A 12930-nucleotide genomic window follows, 5' to 3' on the forward strand; every position below is an offset into this window, starting at 1 on the left:
TTATAGCACCTATTATAAACATGCTTAGAAAAGTAACTGTGGAAGTTTCCAGTTTTTTTCCTAAAAAAGTTCTGTATGTTTTTCCAACTGTAGCAAAGTTTGTGAGAATAAGTACTGGTTACAACAGAAAACATACTGTAAATGAAAAGAAGTTAAAGGTAATGGATTTGGTCAAAACAGGTTTTGATTGAGCTCTAGCTACCACAAATATTAGTAAATTATAAAATAATGAAAAGAATCCCTATAGCAACATTCATGTGTTATTCTCCCCACTGAGACATATAAAATAAGCATTATACTGCTACATTTTAAAAATGTACATATGCTGCAATTTAATTGGACTTATTCTCTTATTTTTAAATATGTTTTTCATTGATTTTAAAGAGAGAAGAAAGGAAAGGGGGGGGAGAGAGAAACATCTATGTGAGAGAGAAACATCCATCAGTTGCCTCCTTCACGCCCCCCTCCTGGGGATCGAGCCACAACCCGAGCATGTGCCCTGACCAGGAATTGAAACGTGTCGCAAAAAGGTTTCTCTCTTCCATCTGCAAAAGCCATTCAGGAGTTGCCTATAGCTGATTTCTGGAAAAGATATTCATTAAACATAATAACCTATTCTTGATTTGGGCCTACTTGAAATAATGCTAAAATCATGGTGGTTTATTTTGCTTGCTCCTTAATAAACATACTTATTTTAGTGGTTGACTTGTTTCACTCTAATTCGGTTTAGTGATCCTTTTAAAATATGAGTTTGGGGCCATTTCCCTTTTTTATTCACCTTAGTCTGCTTGAAAATGGTCTGGATTTCTCCCCTTTTCTCAAAATGTTTCCTTCTCCAAATATTATCAAGCCTTACCATGGTGTTCACACACACACAGAGAATGATAATCTTTCTCAACAAAGAAAGATTCTCTTCTGCTGAGACATACAACACATAAAATCAAAACAGATATAGCACTGCCACTTGGAAACATCTCTGCCCAGGGCTGCATATTTACTTCATTAATACAGTACCCTGTGCTGTGCCTGGCACTCTGAGGCTCTCAGTAACTGGTTGAATAAACGATGGACAGATGACTAACATATGTGGCTTTCACTCTGATGGGGGAAAAGGCATGCAAATAGCTAGCTAACTGTAACTCTCTTCTTAAACCATTTCTCTCTCTGCAATTTATTAAGCAGCAACTTTGATGTGACCAGAAAGCTAAGACCAAAATAGCTCAAAAAGTAATAGTTATAAAACTGATTTTAACTAAAAGCCGATGATTAAGTCTTATAAAGCCAGCCAAACAGATTTGAAAGGGTGTTTGTTTTTTTTAATCTTCTCTTTTTCTTTGAGGTCCTTAATTTAGGGTGGGCTTGTTACCTGCTTGAATAGTTGCTAGAAGAGTTTAGAGCTGACCATCACTGCGGCCCATCTAAAACATTGTCCCATGTTCCATATCTGTCACTGGTCCTAGAAGCCTAGACTTCAGAATAAGCTGTTATCTCTAATGTTGATAATAATAATTAACTGAGCACCTACCATATGTCACACTGCCAGACACTTAGCATACTCTATCTCTGATATAACAACCTTAAGATTAGGTATTTCTTTTCCCCATATTATCAGTGAAGAAATACGTTCAGAAAGGTTAAGTAATTCCCCAGGGTTATCCAACTAGTAGGATGCAGAGCCAGGGTTTTAATGCAGGACACCTATCTGACTTAAAAACCCAAGTGAGGATTCATGAGTCATCTTTCCTTGGGTCCCCACAACATTTAGAGAAACAAGAGCAGCATTCGCCTTGGATTTCGAATCCAGCTGCCAGTTGTGTGCTGCAGTTGGAGTTCATCCTGTAACTCCAGTTACTCCATCTCGGGAGCAACACCTGAAGGAAGTCAGCAACCTGAGATGGCATAAAGACCACAAACTGATCATTGCAGCACAACTGACCCATAGCACATCGTGAAAGCCGTGCACATTTCCAGTAGAGCTGACTACAACATATTATTTTGTGACTGACAATGACACATACTATAAGATCCTGAAACCTGGCATCTAGTTCTCACTTAAGACTCAGCGAAACTGGAGGGGTTGCCTCTTTCTGGGTCTTTTATTGTCTGGCTTTACAGATCTTTTTCTGCCCCACTGGCACTTACGATTATTGTTTTTTTCTTTGTTTCCAAGGCCTTTAATACACATTGCAGAAAATTCCCAGTCATTCATAATTCAAATTTTAAATTACAGAATTCCCACTTGTTGTATTATTAATGATGTTTCTTTTCTTGCATCTACAAAAAGCTGCCTGTAAATGACCTGATGTGAAACGATTTTTTTTTTTTTTTAGGGTCCTGCAACTGTGTACGTCTCTCAGCTATCTCTCATTAGAGGCTTGTGTTTCGCAGCCCTCCTTACCGCCCTGTAACACAGTTGAGATGGCTGGAGGTATTGGGATTCTAGATTTTGACAGGAAATTAGTGTCCAGCTTAAATCTCAAACTAAAAAGGAGTTCTTTTCACAGATCTTTATCAGGATCAAACTACCCTTTGGCCAGAACAATTGACAGTATCATTGCCAATAATTAATTTCATATGTACGACTTTTAGCAGTTATAGATTAAATTTTAAAGAAGAAGTTGATAACTTCATAGTAACCCTTCATGGGCAAATGTTTTTATTCTCCAGATTATCATTTCCTTTATGTACTTGCTATGTTTAGGCATCAGCTGCTGAGTCCTATCAATTCTGTCTTTAAATTATCTTCTAAGTCTGTAGCCTCTTTTCATATACCACCATTATTGCCTTAGTTGAGGATGTCACTGTTCACGAAGCCCATGATCTCAGTCCTCAAGTTTCAACTTTCCCTACTTTGTTGTATGTTTCTATGATGACATCTGACTTAAAATGACTATGTGAGCCCTTCCTTTCCCTCTCCTAGAATCCGGTTATTCAGTTTTTCTTTTGTAGCTTTGTCTTTTCATTCCTTCATCTCCCTTTCCTCTGACATCACCTTAGTTGTCACTGCACACAGGTATCCATTCACTGACTAGCCTCCTAGGGGCCTGTCCTTCGCCGTATAGTCTGCCTTGCACACAAACACACGAAGTGTAGTTCTGCAATACAAATCTGCACTTGTCACTTGTCCCTTTGGTTTCCCCAGAGGCAGAACCCGAGACAAGGAATCAAGTGCAAGTACTTGATCTGGGAGGGAAGAGAAGGAATACTGAACATGAGAAAGGGAAGGAAAGGCAGCCAAGAAAGAAGACACTATCAAACCAGTTTTCGCTGTAAGCAGCTGGAGCTTACTCTTCCCGGAAAATATCTGGAAACCAGTAGAGAACACACACATCAGAGCTATCTCACTGGAAGGGCTAGCGAATGGGGGTACTGTATTTATAAACCAAATTCTGAGAATCTTTGGTAAGGGCTGTTGGTGTTGAGGAGGGGATAGCAGTGTTCATTTCCCAAAATGCCAGGCCTACACTGCAACTCAGGCAAGGTAGCCGGAGTGGCCAGAGGAAAAGACAGGCAAAGAAGTGCAGGCATTGACAAGTGCAAGTCAGGTTGACAAGTGCTGGAGTCATGACGATGGGCCCATACGGACAGAGCACCAACAGCCTCTGCAATGAAAATAACCTCTGAGGTGTTTTCCTGCAGAGACCAGTCTGTTGTTTTTATAACACCAGTAAGCCTTTTATAGCCTGAGCTAAACATCTCCATATGAATGTCCGCCTCTGTGAATTTTCTGTAAGCACACCTTATATCTCTCAGCTGCATACAGGCTGCTTCTTAAAAGTCATCTTTCTCTTCTGACCAAGTCCTGTCTGTCCTTCAAGAGCCAGTTCAAATGATGCTTCCTCTCTGAAGCCCTCCCTCCTTTCTCCAGGCAGAAGCGGTGCTTGGAATATCGTTAGAGCTCAGTCAGTGTGGGATGAACGGCTTCTAAGTGGACGAACCTCTGCTACTACTGTTGAACACGTTCGTTTGCAATGACCTGTGTGCCTGTCTCCACCAGAGTATGAAATGTCAGAGGGCAAGAGCCATGTCCAATCTGTCTTATTCCCTTCTCCTAAAACAGTGGGCATCCAATAAATGTTTGTTGAAACATTGAAATATCTCCTTTAAGAAAATATTGAATATTTCAATGTGGACTGTTTTGAATATTTCAGTGTTGAAAACATTGAAAAAATATCCCTTAAAGAAAACTAGCAATAGCACAAGAGTCAGTACCTCTTAAGTGCTTTTCATGCTTCTATCCACACAATTTGGTCAGTAGTTCTGTTGTTTCCCTTTTCAGAAGTGGGGAGGGGATTCAAATGAACCTCAAATTCCCTTCGAATTCTAGAATACTACAAAATGTCACCTTTGTGGTCTCTGACATAGAGCATCGAGACTACCAGAGCCAGTGCCTGTTATGTTTCAGTGATCAGTGGTAAAGCATTTTCTTGAGTTCTGACCCTTTAGGTTTGTTTGTTTTTTCCTTTGCAGCATCTACGAAAGACAAGGAGGCATTTTTACGTGCATATATGTAATTTATTAAACGGAGAAAATTATTTGCAAGTGCAGGATTATATATTTTTTTCTCAATTTTGCTTTTACATGCTTTTTTCTCAGTGATTCCAAAGAGAGTAAAATAATTCACAAGCATCAGGCATTTTAGGGTAATTTTCATCTGGCTACACCACGGTAAAATTTTATCGTTAAAAAAGCCGCTCAGGAGAGCGTGCCAGGGGAGCCTAATGGAGTTGTATTTCCACTTTTCCACTAGAGGGGAATTAAGTTATTAAATTATACCATGAGGGTCAAATAGTTGCTAAATAAAACATACTGAAATGAATATTAAAAGCAGTCCAGCTAAACACCTCACACCAGGGACTGGCTGATTCACCAAAGAAGCAGTATGACCCTTTTAGAATTTATTTCAGATGAGTTACTCTCTACTCAGAACTCCTCAGACCTCTGACCATGGTTCACAAGTCCATCCTGAAGGGACCCCTGGCTGTCCTTTCTGTCATCTCATTCTAGTCCCTTCCTTCCTCTCGGCTCTGCAACCGCAGCCTCCTTGCTGATGCTCCTGCGGCAGGAGTTTTGCTCGGCCTGTGCCCTCCCCCCAGGTCGCTCACTCCCCACGATACCGACCTGCACCCCACACTTCGCTCAAGCCTGTGCTCTGTTGACTCCCCCCCAGAGAGGCCTTCTTCAGCTTGCTGTCTGAAAGAGTATAGCATCCTCTGTCCTGTTTACTTGCATTTTTATGTCCCTTAGCGATACCTGCTGTCTTCTGTATTTAATTACAATGGCCCGCCTACCCCTGAGGGTAGCACTTCTGTTCCCAGTGCCTTAAACTGTTATCACTTTAGAAACATTCAAATATTTATTGAATGAATGAACTTGTTGAAAGAGTAAATGGGTTACTAGTCCTAGTCACATTCGTATGTCAGTCCATCCTGCCAGGATCAGTCATGATTTGACTAGTGACCGGAATACAGAAACCTTAAGGAGAAATGCCTTTTTTTTTTTTTTTTATAACGGACTTAGTAACTTTGGAATTTTCTTCCCCTCTAGCTCGTGATTGATAGTTAATTGACTGCTTGTTAATTTTAAGACGTTTAAGACATGAACACTTTCACAAAAGCACAGAGCCAGCTGAATATTTTTTTAATTGATATACATTTAGCACTTACCGGCTGGAAATAGTGTAGGTTATACAATATGCTGTCAGTTGTCCTAAAAACAACGTAAAATTTAGCAGTTGTTTGAACTACAAACAAGGTGCGATTTCTGTTTTGGACCCGAGAGATTCTCCTTTTTTATGGATCTACGCTATTTATCCATTCACTCTCAATAGTAAACGTGGACGTGCTGGCCTGTGCAGTGTTCAACTGCATGGCAAAAATGTTTAGAATTCTTATAGCAGGTTCCAGAAAGGTCACTTGACCCTTAGGTAGAGCTTCATTGAAAGTAATTACTTTGAGGAATCATGCCCTCGTGAATTTTCTGTACTTCATCAGTTTTATGCCTGAGAGAGATGATTGCTATACAGATTTTCTAGGGACATTAATCATATTGGTAATAATGATCTTTTACAGGCACTGAGAACAGACGAGAATAGATTTTAAAGCACAAAATTCTAGTTCAATTAAGCACACTATCCATCCTATGGCTCTTTTTAAAAATGTAATAAACTGTATCTTTTTTTATTTTATCAAAGTTCATTTTTGTCTTCTACTCCTTAATTGTTCACATTTAGTTGGCGCACTTTTGAAATTTACAGTACTTTTAAGATGAGTTGAATAATAATCATCTTAACAAAAAATTTACTTTATATATCAGGGGGTGGCAGACTTTTTAAAAATATATATAAAGGGCCAGATAGTAAATATTTAAGGCTTTGCGGGTCACATGGTTTCGGTTACAGCCATTCAACTCTGCTATTGTAGAATGTACAGTCCATAAATGAATGAGCCTAGCTGTGTTCCAGTAAAATCTTTTTCAAAATCAGCAGACCAGCCCTGGCCTGTATGGCTCGGTTGCTGGTTCAATTCCCGGTCAGGGCACATGCCCTGGTTGTGGGTTTGATCCCCAGTTGGGGGCGTGCAGGAGGCAGCTGATCAATGTTCTGCTCTCGCATTGATGTCTCTCTTCTCCCTTCCTCTCTCTCTAAAAAAATCAATCAACTATTCTTTTTAAAAAAAAGTAAACAAAACCAGAAAACCCCAGCAGGCCAAATTCAGTAGTTTGCCAGCCTCTGTCACATAGTACCGTACCCCAGATTTTTCAGGGAGACAATTGTTTCTTAGACTAGAGAATGAGACCGATGCATCCCATAAATTCTAGCTAAATTGATTTATAAAATGGAAATGATATAATAGTTGATTCAATAGGCAGTTACGGTTTTGAATGGAAGAAATCCTCTCTTTCGTAATCCCATGTCTCATATAAACATATCCACCGAATAGCCCTGGCTGGTGTGGCCCAGTGGTTAGAGCATTGGCCCTCGCACCGAAGGGTCACAGGTTCGATTTTCGGTCAAGGGCACTTCCCTGGGTTGCAGGTTCGATCCCCGGCCCCATTCGGGGGGGGTGTGCAGGATGCAGCCAATCGATGTGTGTCTCTCACATGGGTGTTTCTCTCTCCCCAACCCCCTCCCTCCCTTCCCCTCTCTCTAAAAATCAATGGAAAGTGACTGGGGAGGGGGAAGGAACGGGCGGAAAGGGTCATTGGGGAGAAAGAGGGACATCTGTAATACTTTAAACAAAAATAAAAATTATTAAAAAAAACAAAAAAAAAAACAACAACATAATAACCTCTAGGTCCCTCCAAAAATATATATATATATCCTCCAGTGAGGATTAACAAAACAAAACAAAAAAATGAACAGAATAAGTACCACTTTATTTAGACATTTTTAAAAGCCCTCTTTCCTGATTAATTGGCTTGTTTTATTTTATTATGCATGACCAGGAATAAAGATTTTACTAAGAACTAAGAGTTCAATGTTTTTGCTCTAACCTAGTAGTCATGATTCACTTAGGTTTTACAGTACCATCGGTTCCCCGGCCTTCACGAATTAATTCTTTTTGAAAGTAAGGATGAAATAGATAAATGTCATCTGTTACGGGTAATAGAAAGGATATAATTGGGTGTGGCTTCTTGACAGAGATGACTTTGGAGCCTTTTTAAAGATGAGAGGGGTATGGGCTATATGAGAAAGGAGTGGGAAAAAAAAAAATAGTTTTTGATACGGTAATAGGGCAAAGGAATCAAAATAGGACCTGGGATGCTGGGCTGAGGCAGATAATTCTGAGAAGCAACCACAAAAGCACATCTTGAATCACAGCTTGACTGGTTTCGTAAGTACAAAAGAATCTGACGTCCCCAGTTCCTCAAGAGCATAAATAAATAACAATTATAATAGCTCATGGGTAGGGTCGCTGTTCTTGGGTTGCTGTTTACAGGTTTTATACAGTGGAACAGGTCAGCTTAACTAGCGCTACTTCCCATAACACTGATCGTTATATAGAGGGGGCAAAAGGAGGTTTACAGCTGTAAAGACGTGAAATTTTATTTTTATATTATTTATTAATTATTATGTTATTTGTACAACTGGAAGCCTACTTTTGCCCACCCTTGCGCGTGTTTGTAAAGTGAAAATTACTTCTTTGTATGCCCATACGAATTATTATATTGCACTAATTATTTCGCCAAAAACTATTCTAGTGATTTACTAATTATTAATAGAGTAATTATTGCTATATTGTGTAAAACAATGTTAAAGATAACTTGTTAATATTTTAAAGTATATACCCTTTAGAATAAGCGATGCTTCGAATGTTTTGGCTTTTATGTATATTTGGTCAAAAAGTAATTCTCATACCTACGTGTATTTATATGTTATATTATTTTATTTCCTGTAAATATATTTTTCTAATTTTGCTTTGCTTTTCTTTCAGTTGTTTTACAGGTTTGCAGCCTGGTCCTTTACCCAATCAAATTCATTGAAACTGTGAGCTTGAAAATTTACCATGAGTTCAATTGGGGTTATGGCCTGGCGTGGGGTGCAACTATATTCTCGTTTGGGGGTGCCATCCTTTACTGCCTGAACCCTAAGAACTACGAAGACTACTACTAGAACCAATAGTCTCAAATCGGGGGCGGGGCGGGGATGGAAACATCCAACAGGGATACGTCTGCATCTTTTCTAACTCACTGTTTTCTAAAAACACTTGTGGAGTGTCAAGCAGTTTGCTGAGTTGATTTAATATCTTTTGCCTTTTGGCTGTCAACATCATAACCGGCTTTTACATCCATTTTAGGGACCTGCACAAATTAAGAGAGCTGATTAGACATAGGCAAATGCTGCAAACTTCCAATATGTTCATGCAATTTTTCTTGCCAAGTGAAGGGTCTGTATGACAGCGCCCATTGTGGGAAACTAGCTGGAATGAGAAATGCCAGAATCTCCCGTTGCCTGCAGGGGCGCAGCTGGCATAAGCCACTTGTACAAGTTCCTTTGCTCTGACAAGGGTCCTTATCAGCTGCTTTTCCCAACCAGTAACTCCATTGCCATTGGTTTTTGGCTTGAGTGAGCTCTGGAATAGTGAACTGCCCATTGGCATCTAATGGGAGTCCTGAATATGAGTGATCAATGGTACATATTCCATCTTCGAGAATATTCTTTTTAATGGGAAGGTGCGCTTTGGCAATCAGCATTTCCTTGGGAAGGCAGTCAAGACGTAGAGACACGTGCTTTCATTATGTGGTTAGAAAATTGCGCCTCAGCCAGATCTAGAATGAGGAGAACTGGGAGGCTCTGCTTTCCCTGGGGCAACTAGAAAGAAATCTGCATGAGTTGCTTTTGTCCTGAGTACTCGTTAAATCATTTAACGAACATTACAGCAGATAATTGTGCATATGTAACAAGCTTAAATAGTTTTATCGAAGATGGACCATTAGTACAGATGGTAATACGTTGTTCCCTAGCCCTACACTTGCATTTGCCTATTACACGTAAAATTGATATTTGCTCTAGTGAAGTGATTTGAACACTGACTGTGTACACGTTGTTAAGAGGCTTAGATCGGTATGCACACTTCTTTACCGTACAAAAGTACATATTAAAGCTTTTGCTCTATGTTCTCTACTGTTTCACTGGAAAGTTTTAATAGAATTGTATAAGAAGAAAAATTGAAATGGTGTTAATCTGAAAATTATTGATTCTCCTATAAGCACTGTAGTTCAAAAGAGAGTAGCAGTTAGGATGATCATTTTGTTTAAAATAGAAGGCTGCTTTTTTTTTCTCAAGTATTTTAAATATCTTTATTAGAAAATAAAGGAATAGCGATAGATTTATATGAATGTCTAAATGTCTCAGTAGAGGAGTTCATCTGGTTATCACCGGGTCCTCTGATGTTAAGGAATGGGCTAATTGATTTGTGCACACAATTATGATGGATTTATGTTAAGGAAATCATTTGTTGACTGTTTAAATGAAAGGAAATATCAATAATAGGGAATAAGTTTGCAACTAATCTCACACCGCAAACTTGTTCATCTTAATCCTGTTTAATATACAAATTTGGATAGTTTAATTATAAACATATTTTTATATCAAATACACAGTTCTAATATAAAAGTTATAAATAATTATTTTTGTTAACAAAGGCACTAAAACAGTATGTCCTGGTTTTGGCCCTCCTGCAGAAAGAAGCATTGAAAAAAAATCATTGAAAACACACCTATGTTCTCTTGTATTGCAAAATCTCTTAAGAGCAGGACCACATCAATAGTATTTGATAATTTGCTTTACCTCCCAAAGCAAAGTTCAGCTTGTCTTAAGAACTGTTGCCAAAACAACAGGAAAAGAAAAAAAAAAAAAACTATTTTATTATTCAAATGTTTTAAAACCTCTTATCTTCTGACTTTTCTATAGAATCACAAAGTAAAGATGAAGTATCAGGCTAATTATTTTAGCAGTGACAGACAGAAGTGATTAAACGCATCCTAGAGAGAAACCTTTATAAAAATGTACGTTTCTATGTAGACTCACAAGAAACTGTGAGCGGACACTTTCCCGAAAGATGTTAGTCTTATAGGATCTTTTGAAGCAATTTTCTTGAGAAATACACTTAGGAAAATGTGGGCCAGACTGTCTTGCAGTTAGTTAATGGCTTATTGTCAGAACAGCATGAGAAATACGATATTCGTTGCAAAGGGATTTCGGCTACTAAACACTATTGGGAGAGAATCTCTTTATTCCTGAATAATGGAAGACCAGTACTCTGGTGTCGACATCAGGGAGGCACTTTTCTTAGTCCTACTAGAGGATGCAGTGTGCTCTTAGGCTAAATATCACATCTCGAGTCTTACCAGGTTTTCATTCTCTGTCAATATGACCAGCTGGGAAAATGACAGAATAAATATGTTAGCAGCTAAGGCACACATATTTGCAGTTTGCTGAAAAGTAGATTGCTTTTCAAACTCCCCCCCTTCCCAGGGAAGAGCCCCATTCTAGATTTCTACCATGGCCAATGTTCAGAAGCGTCTCCTTACTAACAAGCTCAGCACGCGAGCTGTTGCTCATCGGAAACACAGTTTCGTCTCTCAGAACAAACACGAGTGGATTTCTCAGCTACATTAATACCACGTCTTCGCGGCTGTGGGTTCGTTTGCTGTTTTCTCACGAGCAAAACCGTTCACGAGAAACTCCCTGTTTGTCTCAGAGGGAGAGAGAACACACATGCGTACAGCAAAAAGTACTCAGCAGGGCTAGTTAGACTCGGATTTCTTGCACAACTGTTTAGCTTTTTGTAAGTCCAACATGTAAATTTTCAAGACAAATAGAGAGAGACCTATGTGTTTGAAATATAAATGATATATGTGGATTAGCATGTACCTGTATATTATTAAACATGCAGTGAACTGGCTGGTAATTGATGTCTGTGTACGGCTAGCAATGTAATTTATTCAGACTGTATTTTTGTACAGAGCAGCGCACACTAACCTATGCCTCTGTGTCCTCTTTGATGCCTAAAACTGTGCCTAGAAATTTCATCTGTCTTAAAAATACAATATAACTTCATGCTGTTTATGCCCTTCGTTTCTCTACTGCTGTTCTATATTTATTATTTGAAAATATATGACATGTTTACTACTTAAATATGAATTCATGGTATCCCGGTTATTTTTTTTTTTCTAACAGCCCACTGGGGGCAACCTGTTTATCACTCCAGTGGTTTTGGGTTTGCGGTTTCAGGATCAATTCTTAATTTCATGATTTTTGTAGCTGACATGAAGTTATCTATGTGGAAAAAATAAAAATAAAAGTGGCTTCACTGATGTGGTTTGACTCTGTGTCTTCTCTACTGTACACAAGCTTCTGAATTACATGTCTTCAGTTCATCTTCTGCTTTATATAATCATTTTGAAAACAGCTTAATATGACATGCTCGTTTTGTGTCAGATTTCTTTAAAACTACATTTTGTTTCAAATTCTCAAGAGTCTATCCTCTGCAGCTGAGTTATATGAACAATAAAAGAAAATATCTTTCAAACTATCTGCTTTAAAAGGAAGGAGATACACTGTGGGCTGTTGTTTCCCCTACTCTCTAATCACAATTAGAAACAGCAGCAGTGAAAGGGTTTTTGTTTAATTTTCAGTGTTTTCCAGGTATGTTAAAGCAGAGTTTCCTACATCACTTCTTTTTTTTTAATTGGAGAGGCAATCTAAATTTTTAGTGCACACGTTCATGTATATGTGAAGAAATTCATTAAGTTTAAAGTCAAAATTTCCCGTCACCCTTTGTGTATATGAAACGGTGAATATACTTGGAAAGAAATTTAAGTTAGACAATAAAATTCACTTGTGTGATTGTCAGGAAATTCTCTTAAAGTTATAAATAAGACTAGATGATTGAGCAACTTTCTTGTTGGTAAATCAGTTTGAATATAAAATACATTTTTTTTTTTTGGTCATTTATGTCTCAGGAACCCTCAAATTTTGAGAGATCCACAGTATATTTTTCTGCTTAAAATATTTTAAATCATCTGTGAGTCTATGATATATTTAATATCAAACTTTCAAAAGTGTATGTAAAAGTTATAAATTCTCTTTTTTTTTTTTTTTTGGCCAATTTTCTATCATTTTGGAAATTTCCCTTGCGATGGCCTTACTCTAATTTGACGGAGTAGCATCATTCATTTGATGTGTTATATTTTCAGCATAAAATACTTCATTTTATACAGAATCCTCATGAGCAGAACACCTTTCCAAACATGTCCTGCCTGGTGATTTTCCGTGACCCAGTTTCTCTGAATTTGGAAGACATGGAGACAACTTCCCTGGGATTTGACAAGAGAAAATCCTTTGCCTTCAGAGATTTCATTGTGAACACGAAACAGGAAAACCTTTTGAATTTGCTTTGCCATAATAGCCATGTAGCCCGTTAG

The 12930-nt window shown here is 38.3% G+C and overlaps 1 protein-coding gene across 1 annotated transcript in view; it reads left to right on the forward strand.

The window, feature by feature from the left end:
- Window positions 1-11820, forward strand: part of TMEM47 (transmembrane protein 47) — a 30558-nt gene extending 18738 nt beyond the window's left edge. Inside the window, exon 3 of the mRNA XM_081126617.1 lies at window positions 8436-11820. Coding sequence (XP_080982743.1) covers window positions 8436-8614 — 179 coding nt within the window. The 3' untranslated portion in view covers window positions 8615-11820. The remainder of the gene's footprint in view (window positions 1-8435) is intronic.
- Window positions 11821-12930: the final 1110 nt, after the last annotated feature.

This window comes from Miniopterus schreibersii, assembly GCF_964146895.1.
Source record: "Miniopterus schreibersii genome assembly, chromosome: X".
Classification (NCBI taxonomy): Eukaryota; Metazoa; Chordata; class Mammalia; order Chiroptera; family Miniopteridae; genus Miniopterus; species Miniopterus schreibersii.